The sequence below is a fragment of the Lynx canadensis genome, chromosome D4, assembly GCF_007474595.2.
Source record: "Lynx canadensis isolate LIC74 chromosome D4, mLynCan4.pri.v2, whole genome shotgun sequence".
NCBI lineage: Eukaryota > Metazoa > Chordata > Mammalia > Carnivora > Felidae > Lynx > Lynx canadensis.
Genome location: NC_044315.2, coordinates 76,153,180 through 76,177,055, shown reverse-complemented (window position 1 = coordinate 76,177,055; position 23,876 = coordinate 76,153,180). Strand labels below are relative to the sequence as shown.

The 23,876-nt window shown below is 42.7% G+C and overlaps 1 protein-coding gene across 1 annotated transcript in view; it reads left to right on the top strand.

The window, feature by feature from the left end:
- Positions 1 to 23,876, top strand: part of ASTN2 (astrotactin 2) — a 754,139-nt gene that overhangs the window by 560,146 nt on the left and 170,117 nt on the right. The window contains exon 16 of the mRNA XM_032595525.1: positions 8,367 to 8,632. Coding sequence (XP_032451416.1) covers positions 8,367 to 8,632 — 266 coding nt within the window. The remainder of the gene's footprint in view (positions 1 to 8,366; positions 8,633 to 23,876) is intronic.

Below are 23,876 nucleotides of genomic sequence, written 5' to 3'. Positions count from 1 at the left end.
AGGAATTTTAGTACTTGAAAAAAAAAAAAAAAATTGAAGGATTCTAATTTGCAAACAAACATTAAACGACATTAGCCACTACTGGGATATTGGGTACTGGGCAGCGTATAGGGCTGGCCCTCCTTGCCTTGCAGAGAGTATTTTCCTCAGATTTAACTGCTTCCTCAGAGATGTTACTGCTTTCACTTGAAACAGGTATCTTCTTGTGAGGTTATACTGTGTCACTCTGAGCCTCAGTCTCCTTATCTATAAAAGGGGGCAACTGTTCCTAATTCGTAGTACGATAGGAAGAGCCGTATGATATCATCGGTGTAAATCTGCTGGGGCTGCATCTCTTATTTGATGCTCAGAGCAGTTCAGTCAGGAATTAGTGTTCCCATTTTACAAGCGAGGAACACCAAGGTTGGAGAGGTAGTGACTTGCCCAGAAGGATCCTAAATCAGGGACTCTAACTCAGTAGCTTTGGACTTAAGTGTTCAATTCTACCTTTGTCTGCCGTGTTCCACTAGGTAGAAAGTGGGTGGTTTGGGGAGAAATTCCTGACAGTGTGGTTAAAGCACTGCAGGTTACAAGGGAAGCTTTACAGATCCAGACTTGAACAAGAACCGAATAATCCTGAGGTGAAGGCCAAGGGCTGGGACAAAAATAACTCTGACGATGCTCCGGACACCCTAGAATTTGTAAATTCCTCATCAGGTTCTGTTTCGCATTGATCCTCCGAATATTCCAAGATTTAGGTACTAACAGTATCAACATTTTACAGGCGAGAACATGGAGCCTCAGAGAGGTTAAGTGACTTGTCCAGGGTCCCCCACCTGGAAATGGAAGAGGTGGAATTCACACCCAAGCAAGTCTGTGTGCTATAGCTGCCCTCTGCAAATGGGCTGATTGTTGTATATTTTGGGAAGAAGCTGTGAATTAGGTTAGATCAGGAGACCAGTTTTCCTAGGATTTGGCAGTTTTGTAGACCTGCCTTCCCTTCCATTCCTTAAATATGCACGTGTGTGCACACACTCACATACACATACTCACACTCACTGAGACACTTATACCTTATCAGAAGCCACTTGGGAATGCCCCACGGTTCCTCCACCTAGTTCGTTGGTTAATCTTAGCATGACCCCCAAGGAGGGGACAGGCTTGAGGACCTTCGATAGGGTGTCCTAATAGCATAAAGTGCATACCTCTGGGTCTGGGTCTGATGCTTAGGATGAAGAATGCAGTTCCTGGGTGGGAAGCCATCTAGGTTTAACAGAGCTGTCCCATAATGGAACTGGAAGCCTAAAAAGATAATGAGCTTTACATCATTAAAAGTTTCCAAAAAGAAGAGGATGATTTGGTGGTGAATGGAACATCAGATGGGATTTCTGACCAGGTGATCTTTAAACTACCTTTTACCCGTGAGATGCTTTAGTCCATGGAAAGAGGTGAGGGAGCCTGGCGGTGTGGTCTGGGCATAACAGCAACAGAGAAGGCCCAAGTGTTTTCAGCAGAGACTCGTTGTGCAAGAGTGAGAGTTAGTGCTACAAGATTTGGGGAGGGGAAACATAGACAATGGCAGGAGTAGGAGAACCAGTACAAAAAGTTAGGCTAGGGGCGCTGGGTGGTTCAGTTGGTTAAGCAGCCTACTCTTGGTTTTAGCTCAGGTCATGATCTCACGGTTCATGGGTTTGAGCCTAGTGTTGGGATCTTCACTGACTGTGGAGCTTGCTTGGGATTTGATCTCTCTCTTCCCCTCCCTCTCTCTCTCTCTCTCAAGATAAATGAGTAAACTTTAGTTTTTAATGTTTTTTTTTTTTTAACTTTTATTTGAGAGAGAGAATGCGTGTGTGCGTGGGCGAACTAGTGGGGGAGGGGCAGAGAGGGAGACACAGAATCTGAAGCAGGCTCCAGGCTCTAAGCTGTCAGCACAGAGCCTGACATGGAGCTTGAACCCACCAACCGTGAGATCATGACCTGAGTCGAAGTCAGACGCTTAACCACTGAGCCACTGAGCTGCCCCTGCTAAAAAAAAAAAAAAAAAAAAAGGCTAGGCTAGTTACTAACTTTAATTGGCTTTGGGCAAATTACTTTGTCTCTCTGAGCTATTATTTGTACCTTAATAAAGTAAGGTTAAGACCATCTGCCTTTGGAACTATGGTGGTAAGTTGAGATAGCGAGCTTAAAGTCTCTCAAGTGTTCTAGGAATGGAAGCGATTAAAGGGAAAGAGGGTCAGATCATGTTCATTTATGCAGATACTTAACCTGTAAGCCACCTATACTACGTCAGACAGTGAACTCTGTGCTGGGATACAAGTAGTCACTAAGACAGGCTGTGGTCCTCGCTTTTATGGAGCTTGTAGTTTAGTTGGGGACACAGTTATTAATTGAACTAGCATATTAACTAAAATTAAAAATGTGATAAGCACTCTAATGAAGATGATGTAAATGGTTCGGTTGATAATATAAATGGAGAAAATTCGCAATACAGTTTATGAATATAGGTACGTTCTAAAGTATACATGTGACTTGCTTCTCACGATCCTTTTAATGTATTCAGTGGGATAATCTTCCTCTGCTCCTAGATGAAGATTTTAGCAGGGCACATCTAATCTGTTCTCACTTTTATGGGCTAGACAGTGATATAGACATTTTGAGCTGCTAACACAGTTTCCAGTCAGGAATTAGGCTGTCCAGTCTGAGAATTTTAATCAGATCTCTAAATCTGACATATCACATCTCCTTGCCCTCCCCAGTGGTGGGGGCATTAAGAGGTGGGGCAAGATTGGCCTTCATTCCGTTTTTCTACCTCACATTTCTCTTTCCTCTCCCTCCATGGTCAAAGCAGAGGGAGGAAGTGGTAAGGATTAGGAAGGTCATCCTTACCCTGGTACCCTTGTATATGGCTCTGTGTTCTCTGATCTTGACGGTTTTTAAAGCTAGCCCTTTCTCTTGGGGCTTCTTCGGGAGCTTTCCCCAAGACCTGGGATGATGCATTTTCTCTCAGGCTGCCTGCTACTGTTCTCCCTCCACCTGTGTTTCTCTAGTGGCCTATCTCATAGGGACTCTCACTGGGGTGAACCCCTCAATCTCTGTTAGAATTCCTCTCGGGTAGGACTTAGAACCAACCGTTCTAGGTCTCTCTTTCTCCTATGTGACTCACACCTGGTACAGGGGAAAGACTGGAACATTTTCACTTTGGCAGCCTCTGGGATTTGGGCCTCATCTCCGTGTAGCCCGCGCACGGACCCCCGCCCACCCGCCTGTGGTGTTGCCACAGGTCAGCAGAGTTTTTGCAGGTGGCATTAAGACTCTAGTCCACTATCTCCCCAGTTGTAGGGAACACCTACCAAGTTCTCCAAGAGGCACTCTTGAGATCCTTCTTACAAAATGGGATGAAAAGGTACCGTGCTCCACATATCTCTCACCTGGGGTGCTGGAGACTCTAAACGTCAGGTAATAGCCAGTCTAAAACAAATCTCTCCTAAATCCTTCCCGTCTATTCTCTGACCTTGTTTTATTTCCTTGTTCTGGCGGAGGATTCTGGAGTTCTGAAACTAGGATCCATCTCCTCTGTAAATCCTGCATATTGGGGCTCGGCTTTGGGATTTCATTTCTATTCTATCTTGGTGTCTCCGTAGAAATTGCAATTGTAACATCCTGTGAGCAGCAGCAGCAGCGGTAAGAATTATAACAACCACAGCAGCAGCAGCAGCAGCAACAACAACGACTAATACAGACTGAGAGCTTAACCTTTGCCAGGCACCATCGTTGATCCTCCCAAGAACTCATTCAGTCAGGTCGGTGCCGTGACTTACGAAGGGCACACTGACAATGCGTGACCTTGACTGTTCCGCTGGGGAGTTTGGATTGCACAACGCACAAGCACAGGCCTTGCCGATGGCCTTTCGGCTGGCTACTTTCCCTTTGTTCAGGATATTTGTGTGGGTCCTTGAGTCAGGCCTCAGAGCAATTGCTTTCCTCCAACAGGAGACAGTAACTCCGCCTAAGAAATGATCCCATTTCAGCAATTCCTGGGAGGCCATTGCTGTAATAAAGGCCATTCTTTATGATATAAAAGTCTCACCCTCTTCCCCCCACCCTTAACGTTTCTAATTTGAGCCCCTCTGGTCCCTGTGGAGCCTTTAAATGCTTCAAGTGCAAGCCTATTGCCAAAGCAAGCCTGTCTGACTTGGGAGGCAGCGCCCTGCGCTGTGGCCGAATATTGAACAAACATTCGCACGGCTTTGGCTCTCCCCGGAGCCCTTCGTCTGCTGCCTTTGTTTTGTTTTCTGGATGAGGGCAAGCAGTGCCATCGCCTCCTGCCGGAAAGCCCTGGCTGTCCTCCCAACAAGGACTTGTCACTTCAACTGAGGCTGCTGCTTTTTTTTTTTTTTTTTTTTTTTTTTTTGTGGCAACAAAATTAGACCCAGCAGGAATTTGGGAGGAGAAAAAAGAGAGTTCAGTTGGCAGGTTCTCAAATGAATGGGTTGTAGTGTCATTGGAACTGAATTGGGCTTGAAACCAGACATGATCCTATTTTGGAAGCATTGTTCAGAGGGATGGGAAATGTGAACAGAGGATAAGTCTCTTCAAAAATGCTCTTGATCCTTGCCTGTTAGAGACAGGCTGTTTTAAGTGAACTCTCCCATCCCCTCAATGGCAAGGGCCTATGTGAAAACCCAGGGGAGGTCAGAGCAACTGGCAAATTGATCAGCTATTCATCCATAAACCTTCCAACTGAGAAAGCTAATTTTGCTTTGGGAAGAGGTTGCCACTTGATTACAAGCCATCAATTAACTGTTATGACATGCACAGATCTTTGTTCTTCGACTTATCAGTGCTTTGATAAGATAGTACAGTGATCAGGGTCTATAAATACATATTCAACAAATATTTATTGAAAATATTACTGAAAACCTGAAGTGTTTCATCTTCTATGTGAAGTAGGTATGGGAATCAGCAAAACTAATACAGTCTTTGTCCTCATGGAGTTTATAGTCTGGACGCATTAAGAGGTGATGGATAGAACAGGATGCTACAAGAATCTTTAATAGGAAACCCTGTGTAGATTGGTGGCATGGGGATGGAGTTCAGGGAAGGTCTTTCTGAAAAACTGGCACTTGAACTAAAGATGACTTTAGCCACAGAGTGAGGTTGGATCAGAAATAATTAGATTTCACAATTGCCATGTCTACAGAGGAATAATTAATGGAATGGTTAATGGTCTTCCCTGTTGTAACTTTCATCCAGATCATAACTTAGGCATGAAGCGATCTTTACAAAAATGATCATTGTTAATAAATGTGCATGGAATATAGAGGTAAATCTCTTTCTCTGTTTAGGTCTCAAGTTCTTCATTTGTTGAGCAATGGGATTGGACCAGGTGATACTCAAGGACCCTCCTTTTGCAAAACCAGCTTCTGTGTTCAACTAGGAATTCTATATTGCTACTGTAGTGCAACTGTTAGTCTAGACCGTGGGCTTTTAACCCCACCTGTAGGATTGATAGATTGAAAAAAAAAAAAAAAGATGAAAGAGATTTATTGGAAAAAACAGACCAGCAAAGATCTATAGCTTGTTTTGTTGTTAAATGGATAGTTATATCTTTAACCCAGTGGCTATGAATGTTTGATCAAGGGAATTTTTACTTCCAACACCTTATTTCCTTCCCAGTTAAATTATGTGCATGTGGCAAGGTGCTGTGAGGGGTGGGCCATCTATGGTTTAAAATACAAGATAAAATTAGTAGTTTAAGTGATGAACTGGTTAACAGAAGAGACTGGAATCATGTACCGAAAGGAACCCAAACTCAGAGTGTGACCTTGGAGAGTCTTTCTTTGGGACACAGTTTCCCCTTGTTTAAAATGGGAGGGTTATACCAGATTACCATTTTCAAATGTATGTTTTTTCAATAGTTTTTTGGAAGATGTTTTATGGAGAAAAGGTGCCTCACTATTTTTTTCTCATTGGAGATTCACAATGTAAGTGTATTGATGGCCTAATCGATTCCAATGTTACCATTATATTGCCACATTCTTGTGTGACCAAAGGTAGATTCTCTTTCTGAGACTCGGTTTCCCCATCTATAACCTAGGACTGGAGCAGAGGTTCCCAAACTTAATCTGTAAAGGATCAGATAGTAAATATTTCAGAATTCGTGGGGCATAGTGTCCTGGTTGCACCTACTCAATTGTGCCATTGTAGCCATACAAAATATATAAATGAATGAGGGTGCCTGTGTTCCAATAAAACTTTATTTACAAAAAAGAAAAAAAAAAGGCTGAGGTGTGAATTTGACCCATGGACCATAGTTTGCTGACCTCTGGATCAGAGTGTGGGCTAACTGTGTCGCTAGTGTCCTCACAGCTCTGACTGCTCTCTGACCTTCTCCCCTCAATGGTTATTCTCTCCAAAATTTGAAGTTACCCTTCTCCAAAACTATTCCTTCTGGCCTCCACTTCCAGAAGTCATCATCATCATCATCTTCTTTCGACTTGTCTGTACTTAAGACTGTCTCTGTCTGCCCAGCTGCTGAGATGCCTTCTTCACAGCTTTGTTTTGTTTATCTTAGTAACTACCCTTCTTTAATCCCTCTGAAGGATTGGTTAGCTGGAATTTGCCTTGTCTTCCTCCCTCAGAGTCTTTGATCTGATGCTCATAAGCATTTGCTGACAGCCAGACACAAAAGGTGGAGCCCAGATCCCAGGCCCGAGGGCCCAGAGAGTAATGAATGAAGGCCGCATTTATTTTGATTTCTCGTTCACAAGCCCATTTCCAGATCGCCGCTGCATGTCACTGCAGGCCAAGAGCAAGAGCAGGAGACATCCCTACTTTTTCTCTCAGGCCTTGGTGCCCAGGGCCCCTGTTTCCACTGAGGCAGGAGCCTGCCTTCACTTTACCAGGCTTAGAAGAAACTGCCGTCTGGACCAAGCCCTGTCCCTTATTACTTACAGGGCTATCCTGTTTTGCCACTCAGATTATGCATCTTGTAAGTTTGAGAACACCATTCACAAAGTCTCTGATGTAAATGGAACTCCCTGGGTTGTACCAATTACTTTGCTTTTTCAAGCTTTTTGGCATGGCTGTAGACCACTCTCTTCTTATGAAGCCTTATGTAGAAGGCCAGTCTATAGGAGAGATACAAGTGGCACTGCTCTAATGGAAGCCGAGAGGTGGGGTTTAGAGTGCCACCTGCCCAGTTTCCCTTTTGTCCTTTGCAAGCATCTGTTGAGATGCTTCTTGGGATCCATAAGAATTCCTCTGAAGGATTTTGGAGCCTCCTGACTAGATCATGAATGTCATTCTAGCCATTCAGATTCCATAATTTTCCTCTTTGATGAAGTCTTAAGTATATCCCTAGTGCCATGCTGGACACTGAAGCGGACAGGGTGCGGGAGGCAGGAGTGGGAGACATGGTCCTGTCTCCAAGAGCCGATAATATGGTTGGCGAGGTCAGCAGAAAATGAGATGAGAAAATGAGCTTAACAAGAAAAAGGCTTATCAACAGAAATGCTTCTTCGGAGAAGAAGGGCTAGAGCAAGGAGAAAAGATTTCCCGAAAAGGGGATATTGAAATGGAGCATGGATGGGTGGTAAATGTTTGGAGAGGCAGAGGAGAAAGTGGGCAGAAGCACAGAGGTAGGAAATTCTAACTGCACAGATCAAGAGAGACAGCCCAGAATGGAGCATATGTAATTAGATCTCAGCGTGCACATGAGGAAGATAGAAAAAGAAATTTGAACAAGGGACCAGAGGAGCACAGAAAGAAAGGGGAAATCATTTCTTTTCCAGGCAGGTCCACCTCCTTCTATCTCATTTACCACTCATCACTGTTTCAGTTAACGTTATAACCCCATTTTACAGAATTAATCTCCAAAGGCGCTTAGGTATTAAGAGACCTTCCCAAGACCCCTTGCTATTTTCAAACAGAATAGGGATTTAAATGGAAATTGATTGGACTCCAGCTTATGTTTCCGCCATTACATGAAACTTCATGGAAAATACAGGACTGGAGCAAGTTCTCAAAAGAAAGGTAAAATTTATGTAAATTGACAGTAGACAGGAATTTCCTGTTGGGAAAAATTTCTTTGGATATTTACATCTTACAGGGCCCTTGGAGAATCCTCTTGTCTAAGCAACCAACTTCCAATACGGAGAAAGTGAGGCCCAGAGAAAGTAAGAAGCTATTTAACGTGAATTATAAAATAAGATACCATTCTGACACCTTGAGTCCTCAAGCAGGTGTGCTTTCCAAGGCATCATGAGCAAACCATTCTACCATCTTTTTTTTCCTTTCCAGTGGATACCTCCTCCTTAGCACATTGGACCCTATGGGTTCAAGAGTCTGACCTTTTGAACAATATTGAATTTCTCTTTCCTCTCCAGAGACCACAGAGCTGGGCAGCAAGAAGGAACTCAAGTCCATGCCCTTCATCACTTACCTCTCAGGTCTGCTGACGGCGCAAATGCTGTCAGATGACCAGCTCATCTCAGGTGTGGAGATCCGCTGTGAGGAGAAAGGCCGCTGTCCCTCTACCTGCCACCTTTGCCGCCGGCCGGGCAAGGAGCAGCTGAGCCCCACGCCAGTGCTGCTGGAAATCAACCATGTGGTACCACTGTATACCCTCATCCAAGACAATGGTACCAAGGAGGTGAGCTCCCCTGACACAGCCATTGCGTCACATTTAAGTATCAATCTTCCTGCCTCCTGCCCTTGTAGGCCCTTTGTCCACTGGGATTGTCTTGTCATCATCACCATGGTGATGACTGGCATTTATTGATTCCTTACCATGGTTTAAGTACATATATAGCTGCTATTACCAACAAATCCTCAAATCTCAATGGCTTAAGACAATAGAAGTTATCCCTTGTTTGTGCAGAGTCCCAGATAAATGTTTCTGATGATGAGTGGCTTTACTCTGAGAAATGGTTCAGAGACCCACCTTGTTCTGTCTTGTGCTCCATCAACCTGATGCTTCCACAGTTGCTGTGGAAGAAGAAAGAACATGGAGGATCATACGTGAGAAGTTGAAATGGGTCAAGCCTGAAAGTAACAAATATCATTTCAGTTCCACTCCCTTGGCTAGAACTCAGCCATTGGACACACCTGTCTGCAAACAAAAACAGGGAAATCTATTCTATCTGTTTGCCGAGGAGAAGAAGATATATGGGTTTGTTGAAAACCTGACAGTCTCTGCCTCAGTGCTATACTTGGATTATCTCATTTAATCTTCCCTCCAGATCTATGAAATACATATAAGTATTGGTGTGATTCATATGAAATTACCAACTGTGGATCATTTTTTAATTTATAAAAATGGTAATTCCATGTGGTTCATCCTAATGTCATGCCCACTTTACAAGTAAGGAAACCTCGAAGATGTTTAGTGATTTGCTCAAAGTTAGTCTGTTTCAGAGCCCATGTACTTAGTCGCGAAGTTCTGTCTCCTCTTTTTCCTCTTTCTGCATCTCTCATTTTCCATTACAGTATGCCTGGGCTTGAAGAGACCATATAAATGGTTCACTGGTTTGCAAAAGTGTATTAATGAACAGTTTCTCTAAATGCAATCTTTCAGGAACCCCAATTCCTAAAAACCAGGAATAGTGATGCCATGCCTTCACTTAGGAAGGAGAAAGTGGTTAAAGCATCTCTACTTGGTCCCCATGCTTCCCTCTGCAGCAACTCCCAGATAGCTGGCCCTGCACCTCCAAAGAAGATCCTCTGGTAGATCCCTGACCAGCACCAATAGGATGCTATGGATTGTGCGTTCCCACCATAGCATTCTATTGGACAGAGTGCTAGAGGGTGGTACGTGGTCAGGTAGGGCTTCATAGAGGACAGAGAGGGGATCAGAGTAAGGAGGTGGAGAAAGCATTAGGTAGATGACCAGATGCAGAAAAGAACATGATCCATACGAAGACTGGAAGACATCCCCCATGACTAAGATCAAGAGATAAAAGGAAAGCACAATGAGGCTAGAGAGGTCAGAAGGAGCCTGATCATACAGGTTATAGAAAACTAGCTCATAGAATTTGGATCTGTCTGGAGGGCAGTGAGATGCTTAGGATATGCAGGAAGGATTAGATAGGTTAGATTTGTGCAGCAGAAGGAGCCCTCTGGAAATGACGCAGAAGACCCCTCAGTGGGAGAGCAGTTAAATAAGTGTATAATGGAATATGCATACAGTGGAATGCTCTACAGCAGACAAAACAAATGGATTATACTGACACTTGGTATGAGATGAATAAACATAATATTAAATGAAGAATAGAAGTCCCAAAGGTATAATTAAATTTTTTTTTAACATGTATTCATTTTTGAGAGTGAGAGAGACAGAGCATGAGCGGGGAGGGGCAGAGAGAGAGGGAGACACAGAATCTGAAGCAGGGAGACACAGAATCTGAGCTGTCAGCACAGAGCCTGACGCGGGGCTCAAACTCACAAACTGTGAGATCATGACCTGAGCCGAAGATGGACGCTTAACCGACTGAGCCACCCAGGCACCCCCCCAAAAGTATATTTTATATAGCATGATACCCTTTCCCCTGTTTTTAAAAAAATGTTTTAATGTTTATTTATTTTTGAGGTTGGGGTGGGGGAGCAGAGAAAGAGAACGACACAGAATCCTAAGCAGGCTCCAGGCTCTGAGCTGTCAGCACAGAGCCCGATGCAGGCCTCAAACCCATGAACTGTGAGATCATGACCTGAGCCAAAGTTGGATGCTCAACCGACTGAGCCACCCAGGCACCCCTCCCCTGTTTTAAGTTAAAACAGATACACACACGCCAAATACACTACATATTTGGAATGAATACAGGTGTTATAAACTATTTTAAAAGGGAACCAAGGAAATGGTGAACGTAGGACTCAGGATGATGGTAGTCCTGAGTCAGGGAGGCGGGGCAATGGCTTGAGGGAGCCCTCATTACATGAAGGAATCAAGTTCCTAGCTGGCATTTTGGGTGGTGGATTTGTGGGAGTTTATTAAAGCATTAAAACTAGCTAATTAACGAACACTAACTGGATGAATACATAAAGCCTAACCATGCATGGTGCAATAATGAGCTTGAATCATGAAGTAAGCATTGTGGATAATCTAATTCTGTGCATGAAAGGTCTCCACAATAACTATAACAAAAAAGCCACATATGTATATATCTCCACCCCTCCAGCTTCAGGGTGAGAGATGAGTGTGAAAATGCAAGGGTGCAAAGGGGGAGACCTCTCAGGAGGCTGCGGTAGCTTCCGCCGAATACCAAAGATGGTCCAACCAGTGTTATGTCAGTGTGGATGAGTGAGGCATCATGGTTAGCTGCTCTCCAGGACTTGGTGGGTGAGGCTGTGAGAATCCCCATTTACTGCTCTGTAAACTTGGCCCAGTGACTGCCTTTCTGGGCCAGACTCTCCTCATCTGTGATGTGGCACCATCTTAGCGAAGTCCCAGGACTTTTGTGATGTGTTCTTGGCACATGCAATAGCCAGAGACTTGGTGGTTCCTTTCCTTCTTGCTTAGGAATCAGATTCCCCCATGTCTGGATTCTATGCCAGCTTCCCTTGGCATCAGCGAAATATGCAGTTCTTCGGAAATCAAGCGAGATGTTTTCGAGGCCAACTGGTGGGATGTTATCAGAGAAGCCCAAGAGTGTGAAAGCAGTCACTAGATGTCACTGTTCTCCTTATAGGAGATCTGGGACTCTTGAAGCACTAGTCATTCATTCATTCATTCATTCACCATTTTTGAGGGCTTACTATATGCCAAGTACTGTGTCATGCCCTGAGAAGTAGAGTGTAATGCGTAGACTTGGTCTTTATCCTCACACGGATGAGACGGGTATTAATGAAACAATGATACAAGTAAAGATGGACTGCAAAGTACCAAGGGAAGTCCAGGCCAGTGGGTTGAAAGAGTGTGGTAGGAGGTCTTGTGGAGTTAGGGAAGGCTTCCCTGAGGAAGTGACATCTAAGAGGGCTTGGATGCATAAGGTGAATGTGGAGGACTGTGTTTGGGGGAAGGCGAGGAGCCTGAGCACATGCAACACTGAAGACCCAACTCCTGCAAAGGCCTGAAGAATGAACTGGCCCATTTGCCTGAGAAACTGAGTGAGAACCCGTGTGTGGCAGGGGCTGAGACTCGGGGGCAGCTCCATGGGCAGCACCGAGGAGAAAGTGGCAGGGCTGGGCCAGGCAGGCCTGGGGAGGTTGTGGTGGGGAGGAGTCTGGCCTCCAGTAGTGGGGAGCCTGGGAAGAGTTTGGGCAGGCAGACAGGCAGGGGTGATGTGTTCTCAGTCGCACACTCTCCTCCTCTTAGTCATCCCTGCTCAGAAACATCAGAGCTGGTTGATGAGATGGCTTCCTCGAGTCTCCAAGCTTCTTCTTCCAACCCCCAATGGTAGGCCTTTTTAAAGTTGCATAACAGTCTAGGGGCTGTGGTAAGTTAGGTTTTTCCAGGAGATCCAGGCTAAGGAAGGAGTGGGTGGTAAAGGCCGACTGTAGGTCTGGAAATGATCTGGGGGAGGGGAATATGGTCATTGAATGAGGCTGGTGTGATGAGAAGGCAGCTACTCCCCTTGTGGCAGTCATCTGTTTTTCTGCCTCCCCAGACCCCATTGATACTTCTCCCCTGGCTTCTCCATCTCTTTGCTTTTCTCTGCAGCTGGAGGTGGAGGACACATGCATAACACACAAAAGAACCTTGGCCTGGGCTCTGACGCTGTGGCACAGCAAGGCTGGGAAAAGTCCTTTTTCCCTTTCTGGGTGTTTCTTCCCCTACCTGAAAAGGCAGAGAGGATGAATGAGTTTCTTTCTGAGTTTCCTGCAAGAAACTTCGTTGGAGTGGAATCAGGTAGCATAGGCTCTGTTGCTCTACTCAGGCTGGATTGGAATCCTGCCCCAATCTCCTGTTCACTGTGTGATGCTGAATGACTTCTCCAAACCTCAGTTTCCACATCTATAAAATGTGGTCTTTATGGGCATCAAACAAGATAATGAATGTATAGTGCCTGGCACATTGCATATAATGGACAAACATTCTCTATGATAATGATAAAAGTGATGTTCATCTCAACTTCGTCCCTCCTTTTTTCAAGTTTCCTTTGATACTTCCTCTTCTAAGTAGTACTCTGTAACTTTGCAGGTGTCCAAAGTGCTAGGGACATGAAATTCTAGAGTAAGATCTGTATTTTGCATGGGAGACATCACTGGGTAACCCAAAAGGACAGATCATGAATGGAGGGAATACAGGAACATTTTCACACTTTATAAACTTGGCTAGAGTCCATATTCTGTTGGTAAGGGAAGTCATAGGTGGAGTGCCACAAAGAATAAGAGGATTCCCTTCTCCTACAGACCTCCTGATGTGGAATGGAACCAGTCTTCTATGTAAGAACCCTTGACTCCCTTGAATTATTTGGGGGTGTTCAGGCAACTTCTGAGTCCCATTTTATGGCATGGTAGGAAGTATCAGAGAGGGGGTGTGGCTTGTCTGAGGTCTGTAAGGCAGTTCTGGCCTCTCATTCTGGACCAAGGTTAGGATGTGCTCTGAATAGCCCTGGGGACCACTGTCCACCAGCTCCTTTGGTGGTTGGGGTCTCCTTGCATCCGTCTCTGTAAATACATAGGATAGGATGACTCCTTGTGCCTCAGTTGGAAAGGAGCCCTTCATTACATGTCACGCTGTGATTTAGAACAAAGAAAGCAGGAAAAAAATGATTTATGATGGACAGTTTGGTTTATATATAAATCTCCTCCCTCCACCTGTTAAATGACCTTACACAGCCCAAAACCACAGCTAGTGCTTAATGTATAAGACTTTGTGGGGCTGTTAATGTAGCCTTTGGGTGAAGGAGAAGAAGAGGCTGCGAGTGGGGGAGACAGAACAGAGTCATGGTGCAGAGCCAGTCAGAGCTTGATTTGAAACCCATCTCTGCCATTGGCTACTGGGTGACCTTCCTTGTACTCACTTGTAAATTAGGCATTGTATCTATCTCTATCCATGTTGGGGCTAGGAGTTCTCTTTGGGACAACTAGAGAATTGGGACATCTGGAATCTGAACTAGGCTCTGCCCTTGACTCTTATATGGCATTGGGCATAGATGCTTCTAGTGTTGTGGTCTTTGTTACTTTATCTGTACCATGAGAATTCTGAGCTAATTTCATCACCCTCCCCCCGTCCTCCACCTCCCAGTGCTGTGGTAGGGTCAGAGCTGACTTTTACCCTGAAAATAAGGGAAATACTTTGAGGTTAGAAGAGTCATCCTGTGACCTGCAATTTATTTCCCATCCAGATATATTAACAGTTTTGCTCCTTCAATTAATATTTGGAAGAGAAATAGGTACATATCTTGCACTTTTTTGCAGTAACACAGCATTTATGAGTAGAGAGGGATGTTAAAACCACATCCTGGGCGCCTCGGTGGCGCAGTCGGTTAAGCGTCCGACTTCAGCCAGGTCACGATCTCGCGGTCCGTGAGTTCGAGCCCCGCGTCAGGCTCTGGGCTGATGGCTCGGAGCCTGGAGCCTGTTTCCGATTCTGTGTCTCTCTCTCTCTCTGCCCCTCCCCTGTTCATGCTCTGTCTCTCTCTGTCCCAAAAATAAATAAAAAACGTTGAAAAAAAAATTTTTTTAAAAAAAAACCACATCCTGTTCATCTTACAGATCAAGTCTCTTATGTCACAAATAGTAGAAGTAAGACCTAGATTTGAGGAGTGGCTTGCTCTAGTCACACACCAGTTTTGAATTCGAAGCAGTTAGGCATGGCTTCTGGCCTCAGTGATGCCCTTCATCTCTCTGAGACTCAGTTTCCTCTTCTGTAAAATGGATAGTGGTAACTTTTACCAGAGGGCTCTCATGTAGAAAAATTAAGACACCCTTTGCTAACAATTTGAAGACTGTGAAATACTCTATAGATGGATGATTATTTCCTAGTGCTTGGGTCTCCTGACTTCCGGTCATGTGAGTTTTGTTTTGTTTTGTTTTTCTTTTTTCTTTTTCTTTTCATGCTGCTCTAGGAAGAGCCATGTATAATTTTGGTCTTGTTGTGGTTGTCTGACCCTCTAGCAGATCCTCTCTCTGCCAGAAAGACTTGTTTGCTCTATTTACACTTCTTGGCTCTCACTGAGAAGGGAATTCCAAATGACTGCTCTTTGAAAGGAAGTCAGCCAAGATCACCCCCGCTTCCCCCACACCATTATTACCACCATCACCACCACCATTATCACAGCTGCTGTCACCATCACTGTAGCACCATTGCTGCCATCTTCTTGCCTTCCTTGGGTGCTTAGTGTGTGACAGATAACTGTGTAAGGGAACAAGATTCAGAGGGGGGAGTCAGATGCAGATTGTGCCTTCAAGGAGCTCACAGTCTAGTGGATGAAGCTGAGGAGTCACAGAAGTAACTATAATTACTTGCATATGTTACATTCATGCATGACTTATTTTCAAATAATACAATTGACATTCCAACAGTGTTAGAAAGTGGGAGAAAGAAACTCAGAGAGAGTCTGGAAAAGTTCTTGCAGTAGGCAAGGTGGATATGGGCAGATCATGGAACAGCTTGAGGCAGGTCTGTTGGATGATGAAGATAATACTATCGATGAGATGCCTATCATATGCCAGAAACTGTGCTGAGGGCTTTATAAATAAATAAAAATAAATAAAATAAAATGCTTTTATCTCATTTAATCATCCAACAATTCATGAGGGAAGTACTATTATTATCCCTATTTAATAGATGAGGACTCAGAGTCTCAGAGAAGCTTGAAGCCAGTTCTGTAAAGTTCCAAAGCTAGTTCAGGTCATAGTTGGAAAATTGTGACCCATGGGTGAAATCCAGCACGCCACCTGTTTTTATAAATAACATTTATGAAACCTAGCCACACGTTTGTTTACATATCATCTATGGTTGCTTTCCTGCAGCAACAGCAGGGTTGGGTAGTAGCCACAGAATACAGTATGACACACAAAGCCAAAAACATTCATTTCTAGTTCTTTACAAAAAAAAAAGTCTGATAAACCTTGGTCTAGACTAAGGGATATTGGAAAGGAAGGGGGAAAAAAGTTATTTCAGATACTATGAGCCAAACATATAGAATAGGAGAATAAAACTCAACAGTTATTGAGTGCCAAATCTATGCCTGGCATTTTTAAGCATTTTATGTATATTAATATATGTTCTCTCACTCCACCCCCCCCCCAACACATTTGAGTATGCACTATTATGCCCATTTCACAAATTAAAAAGCAAAACCTGAGGCTTTACAGAGGTAAGTAACTTATCTAAGATCACATAGCTAGGGACTTGTGGGGTCAGAATGTGAGCCTGGGATGTCTGTATCTAAAGCTTATGTGTTTCATCAGTCACTCTGTGACAGGTGTGAGGTTTGGGAGAGATCAAACTGGAAAAGTGATGTGCAGAAGCCTGAGCTGTGGGAAGCTTTGAATGCTGCATTGAGGGAGTTAGGAACCATGTAAACTATAGGGAGTCCTCCTTCAAGGTTTGGGTCAAGGGAAAAAGACATGATTAAATGTGACTTTTTAGGGGCACCTGCTGACTCAGTTGGTGGAGCATGCAACTCTTGATCTGGGGATTGTAGGTTCAAGTCCCACGTTGAGTGTAGAAATTACTTAAAAATAAAATCTTAGGGGCGCCTGGGTGGCTCAGTTGGTTAGGCATCCAACTCTTGAGTTTGGCTCAGATCATCTCATAGTTCATGGGTTTAAGCCCTGTGTCAGGCTCTGTACTAACAGCATGGAGCCTGCTTGGGATTGTCTCTCTTTCCCTCTCTCTCTTCCCCTCTCTGCTTTCTCTCTCTCTCTCTCTCTCTCTCTCTCTCTCTCAAAAATAAAATAAACATTAAAAAAATTAAATTCCTAAAAAAAAAAGTGAAAATAAATGTGACTTTTAGGTGAATAACTACAGCAACAACCGAAGAGTGAATTTCAGGGACCAAGGCTATGTAATAACCAAGGGTTATTAAATTTGGGGTCTGCAGATCTCTGATTTCAAAGCATCTTTGGATCTCCATCCTCCAAAAATTTATACCAAATTATACATTATCAAATTATTTTTCCTGGAAAAAAAATCTTGGTATCAGTCTGTTTTCTAAATGTTCTGGACCCAAACATTATAGAAGACTTAAATAAAATGACCAGTTAGTTGGGGTTTCTATTGCAGAAGTTCCTATATGAGGTGGCTGGGAGTGTGGGGATTCAATTCAAATAATTTTAGCAGGTATTTACTGAGGGTCTCCCTTGGGTCAGGCACTATGCTGGGCATTTGAGATACATTAGAGAGAAAAACAGGCATGTATTTTGACCATCTGGAGACTTAATTTCTACTGGAGCATGTGTGGGAGACAAAAAGTAAACAATAAGAATAGTAAATGATACTGTATATTAGAAAGTGAAGAGAAAAAAACAATAAAGCAGTAAAGCAACGTGAGTAGTAGCTGGTGGAATATGGAGACTGGATTTCAGGGGGTCTCACTCGGAATCTGTTGGGGTGGGCATGGAGGAAGCATTTGTTAAAAATGCAGGTTCCTGGCTTCCTCCTACTGATTATTTTTTCTCAGGTGGGGTGAGGCTGGGAATCTTCATTTTCACAAGCTTCCAGAGTGATTCTGATGCACACTGAACTTGAGAACCACTATCATAGGTCTCTTTCATTCTGAAGTTCCTTCAGGGAATTCCTTGTTTAGGGATTAAGAAAGTCAAGTACTTATAATCTGGCGTAAATCTCTGCTATTGTGGGCCACTTCCTCTCCTTCTCCGTGCATTCTGAGGAGGTGCACTGGCCAGGAACCAGACTGTCAGGCAATCCTTGGCAAGAGAGAAGATCAAAGAAAAGAGGGAGAAATAATCCACACATTACTCAACACGCTCATGGTCAATTACAAAAAAGGAACTTAATGCTTGGCTTGCCTACTTGCAAAACTGGAAAACATAGCTATTTCATGGGACCAGAAGACGACCAGCTTCAATAAGATCTACAAGACATACAGACTGAGCAAATGCAAACACTATTGCATGTCACAGCAAAGGGCGTCCTCCCCCTACCCTTGCCCCATGGGGCATTGAATTCAGTTAGCAAATGTGATAAAAAAGAGAATAGCATAATGTCTTTCCCTTGTACTTTTAATAACAACCATTTCCTGAGCACTTCAATTGTGCCAGGAGCTCAGCTTTAGCTCTTTATGTACTTAGCTCACTGAACCTTTTCATCAACCTCACATGGTGGGTATTATTATTATCTTTTTTTTTTCTCCATTGTGAAAACTGAGGCATGGAGATGTTACACCATTTGTCCCCAGTCTCTAGAAATAGGACCAGGTGGAGGAACCAGGGTTTAACCTGAGCCCCTGGGCTTTTTCTCACTTTGCTGTACTCTCTATTAGCTACTTCCTTTCAACTTTTTAAATTATCATAAATGGAAGTCTAATGTGCACTACAGACACTATCACTGCATTATATTACCTTCTCCAGCTACTGTGTCTTCATTTCTTTACTTCACAGCCAAATTTTTTTTTTTTTTAATTGACTGCTTCTACTGTCTATGCTGATTCACTTCGCAACTCATTCCAGAGCTGACTCCCTTCATTCAGTGGAAACAGAGTGGCTTCAGTCTTGTGGACACTACATTTGCCATAAAAGACTGCCTTTTTAGGATAGTGTTTTCTATCTCACTTTTTACAAATTCTGAAACCAGTAGGTTCTTGATGCTTTTCTTCCTTCCTGCACTCATCCCCCTGAAACTATAACCCATTATCAAATCCTGCAGATTTTTCTTCTTAGGAATTTCTCAGAAGAATTCACTCTTACCCAGTCTTGTTCAAGTTTTACCTGGACTATTGCAATTGTCTCCTCACTGGCTAACAACAGTCCTTGCCCCCTCTGGTTAATTTTCTTCCTTGCAGCTAGTGACGTTTTCAAAAATAAAACTTATGCTCATCACTTTCCGATTCAAACCCTTAACTGCCTTCCAATTGCCTAGGATCAAGACCATGGTACTTACTAACATGGCCTACATGGGGCTGCTTGGACTGGCTGGCCCTTCTAACTTCTTAAAACTCATTGGTACCCCTGCCGTCCTTGCTTTCTGGTTTTCAGTCACTGGTGATCATCCAATTTCTGGAAAGGCTATATACCTTGTTGTGCTGAAGAGTCTTTGCTCATGCTTCTCCCTCTAACTAGCATGGATTTCATCCCTCTTCCTCCTTCTTTTCTGAGTTAACTGCTACTCCCCCCGCCAGATTGCTGGGGAAGCTTCTGGATTTGATAAGCTCCCCATTTATTTGTTTATGTACTTTCTTGAGTCTTTTTATCTTTCTTCCGTAGCCGTTATCAAAGCTTCTAATTATACTTTTTATGTTTTGAAATTGATTAATGTCTATGTCTCCTCCTCCTCCACATTTTATTATTTTGTTTTATGATGACAGCAGTGCCTGTGAGGAAGGAAGAACAGGTAAACTCGGGAATGAAGGCATCTAGTCCAACCCTAGTCTACTTCTTGGTTATTTTCTGCCGCGCCTTACAAACTGGAGTGGAGTCTGTGTTTGAACATTCCCAGTAACAGCTTGCTCAGTGACCCCAAGCATCCTGTTTCTCTTACTTCTAGAATATCTTTCCTAATCGACTCAAATGATTGTCTTATACATTAGGGGGTAAATTCCATGAGACAAAGGTCTGGGCAAACTTGTGCTCAGCATTGCACCAGCATTCCGGTATAGTGCCTGACTCATGGTAGAAATTCAGTAAATTCTCAATGTGAATAGGTGAATTGAATGAGTGAAAAGCAAATGAATTACCAACTTACATTGGTATGCCTCCAAGGTGCTTTCACATACACTGGCCCCCTTGATCCTCTCAACAGACCAAGGAAGGTAGTGATATTTATCTTCATTTTACAGAAAAGGAAACTGAGGCTTAGAAAGGGTAGGTGCCACCCCCCCCAAAGGCCCAAAGGGCTAAAACATATCAGAACCAGGGCTGGGATCTCTTTTCCAGCTGACCTATAACAACTCATCCATCACACAACCATGCAAAGACTACCCCAGCCAGGGCAGTGCCTGGCTTCCAGGAATGGAGCAAGCTGTAGGCCCCATCCCTTCTGGAGCTTATCCCTGTTCACAGGGGCTCTTCTTGGGTCATTAGACAACTTCAGTCAGCGGTGATGCAAAGGGCCCAGAAAGAATTCACAAACAGTTCAACTCTCTTGCTATTTCTAAGAACCAAAAAGTCTTTCCAGATGTGTCTCACAATTCACCAGGCAGATGTAGCTGAAAGCAGCATGAGTTTGTACCATTATACAGTCAGTCTGTGCAGTGCCTTCCTTGGTCAATAGAGTCGTGTCATTCCTAATATTTCTGAATGGAAGGGTTCCAGGTTGTAAACTCAAGTCCTGGGAGGAGGAGAATACCTTGAGGAATGGGGCTTCTCCTGGGACCACATGTTTCTTTTCTTTTTCAACTTCATTTCCACACTTTCCCATTTGAGGGGACGCTTTTAAATCCCAGTTCTGCTACCCAACCCAAAACGATTTAGTTTAGAGAACTGTAACTTCCATCAGAGCAGAGAAATTAGTGTAATGATCCTCCATGGACCTCTCACCTTCAGTTGCAACAGTGATCAATTCACACTAAGCCTACCTTACCTGCTCTCTCACCTCAAACATTATGGCCTTTTATGTACAAATGTTAAAGCCCATATTTCTAAAAGATAAAGACTAAAAAAATACCTTCAATACCATTACCATGCTCTCCAATTTAACAGTTTCTCAATATCATCAAATATCTAGTCATTGTCCACATTTACTAGATTGTCTTATATTTTTGGTACAAGTTTGTTTGATCGAAGCAGGATCTAAATAAGATCTAAACATTGTGATGGGCTGATAAGTAAGTCTCTTTTAATCTGTAGGTTTCTTCCTTTATCTAACTCTCTCTCTTTTTATTCCTTGTGATATTTTTCAAGAACTGCATCATTTGTCCAGTAGAGCTCTCCACAGCCTGGATTTTGCTCGTTGCATCCTCATGGTATCATATAACATGTTCCTCTGCCGCTGCATTTCCTGTATCTTGGTAGTTAGGTCTAGAAGGTTGACCAGGTTTGACTTTTTTGGCATTCTACCACAACCAGTATTGATACACCTGTACCCCAAGGATCTAATAGAATAACCTGAGCTTTCTAATCTAGGATTTATGAGTTTGTTTTTGATGTACATCAAATCTGTCATCAAGTCCTAGCTGTTCCTTTTCTCTGTGTGACTTTTGGCAAGGAATTCTGAGCCTTAGTTCCCTCAGATGTGATGTGGGTTTAATAATAATAATACCTAATTTCTGAGGTTATTCTGTTAAATGAGATGGGCATTTAACACGCTTAGTCTTGTGCCTGGTATGTAGTAAGCTTAGTCTTGTGCTGAGTAAAGATAAGCTCTTACTTATGTTTCCTCCCTTTCTGTTCTTCCTCTTGCTTTTCCTTCTCCTTTTCCACATTTCATTCTTTTATTTTATGATCAAAACAATGCCTATGAGAAATAAAGAGCAGACAGACTCAGAACTGGAAGGGGTCCAGGCATGTGGACGTATCCTAGTCTATTGCTTGAATCTTTTCTACTATACCCTGCAAGAGTCTGTATTTGAATATTCCAAGTGAAGCTTGCCCAGTGACCCCTAAACAGCTTGTTCTCTCACTACTAGAATCTCCCTTTTATTGGGTCAAAATATTTTCCTCTCCTGGTCTCTAGTTCCATTCATCAACACTATACTGAAATAGACTTACCTACTGACTTATTAGACAGAACATATACTTTGGAATCAGAGAGATAAAGGTTCAAATATCAGCTTCGCTACAAGATTACTTTGTGTATTTGGGCACATTACTGAAGGTTTTAAGATTCTATTCTCTCATATGTCTACTTTATAGAATTGTTTCTAACTACAGTAGCTAAAATAAGAGATTATTAATTGAAAATAATCCAGGTAGGGTGCTTAGGAGCAATGTTTGGCACATAGAAGTAGCTCAATAAAAATATGTCCTCTCCTGGTTCTAAGTGACAGTCGTTCAGGAATTTGAAGATATTTTAAGGCTTAATTCTTATAACATCCCAGTTCCTTTTATAAATTTTCATCAAATGGGTCTGTGCTTTACTCCGACTCAGTTTTATCCCAGCCATCTTAATTATTAGCCTCTGTAAGAACTTCAGCATGTGTATATCTTTCTTAATGATGTATGGTTTATGTAGAGTGAGAACACACAGAGACTGCTTCACTTGCCTACAGAATTAAAGGTAGAATTCAAGTCTCTTGCTTCCAGACTTTTGGATTTGTCTTGGGTCACAATAGCTTTTATCTTTAGTGTCATGTATATACTAAGCATTCAAAGCATAACTTTTGAGTGGCTCAAGTCAACCAAAGCTCAGAAGGAGAAATCAGCCCGGAGTTATAGAACCAAGATTTAAACACATTTATCTGGTTCTATTGCCTGTAGTCTCAAATATGTAAGCTACAGAAACTGCCTCATCATTGGCTCCTTCCTCTACACTTTGACACAAGCAAACCTATTGTATCATCAAATAGCTGTTCTTGGATTCTACAGTCTCTCCTGTCACTATCTTTTTCTTCACTTTTCCTTGATGGTGAAACTTCTGCTTCATTTCTCAACTCTGTCACTTCTCAGCTTCTTGGAAGCAATTCCACCACCTAATTGAAGTTCTTGTCTCAAAACTCAACAAAGGCCTCCTCCGCCTCCTCCTCCTCCTCCTCCTCATTTCCCTCTATTGAGGTGTAATTGATGTATAATATTATATTGTTTCAGGTGCACAGTATTTTTGCACATTGCAAAATGATCACCGCATGAGTTTAGTTAATAGTTAGCATCCATCATCACATAGTTACAAGTTTTTTCATGTGATGGGAACGTTTAAGATCTATTCTCTTAGCATCTTTCAGATGTACAATTCAGTATTATTAACTATAGTCACAAACCTGTACATGACATCCCCATAACCTATTTATTTTTTAATTTGCAAGTTTGAAATTATAAACTTTTTAACCTCTCTAACCCATTTTCCCCACCCCTATGCCCCACCTCTGAGCAACCACTAATCTATTCTCTTTATCTATGAATTTTTTTTTTTTTAGATTCCACATGTGAGATCATACGGTATTTGTCTTTCTCTGTTTGACTTATTTCACTTAGCATAATGCATAATGTGTTCAAGGTACATCCATGTTCATCTGGCAAGATTTTATTTTTTATGGCTAAATAATATTTGTGTGTGTACACACACACACACACACACACACGCACTACATTTTCTTTATCCATTCATCCATCAGTGGACACTTAGGTTGTTTCCATATCTTGCTATTATGAATAATGTTGCAATGAACATTGGGGTGCATGTATCTTTTTGAGTTAGTGTTTTCATTTTCTTTGGGTAAATGCCCAGAGGGATTGCAGGGTCACGTGGTAATTCTTTTTTTTTTTTTTTAGTTTTTTGAGGCACTGCTATACTGTTTTCCATAGTCACTTCACCAATTTACATTCCCACTAACAATGCACAAGGGTTCCTTTTTTTCCACATCCTCACCAACACTTGTCGGTGTTACCTTATCTTTTTCACATCTTATATCAAAATATCTTATCTTTTTGATAATAGCCATTCTAATAGGTATGAAGTGATTCAACAAATACCTTTTGTTAACTCAATCCAAAGCCCTGTTCTCAATCCTTTTTAGAAGCATGGATCCACTCTTAAAAGAGTTTGGGCTTGACTCCTTCAACTTTGGCTTGCCCAAGCTGAATCTTTACCAGAAGTTATTACTTTCTCTTAAAAAATAGAGGGAATACCAGCAAATGGTAGTGTAAGTGGCTGCTTTGGGATTGAGAAGTACACATTA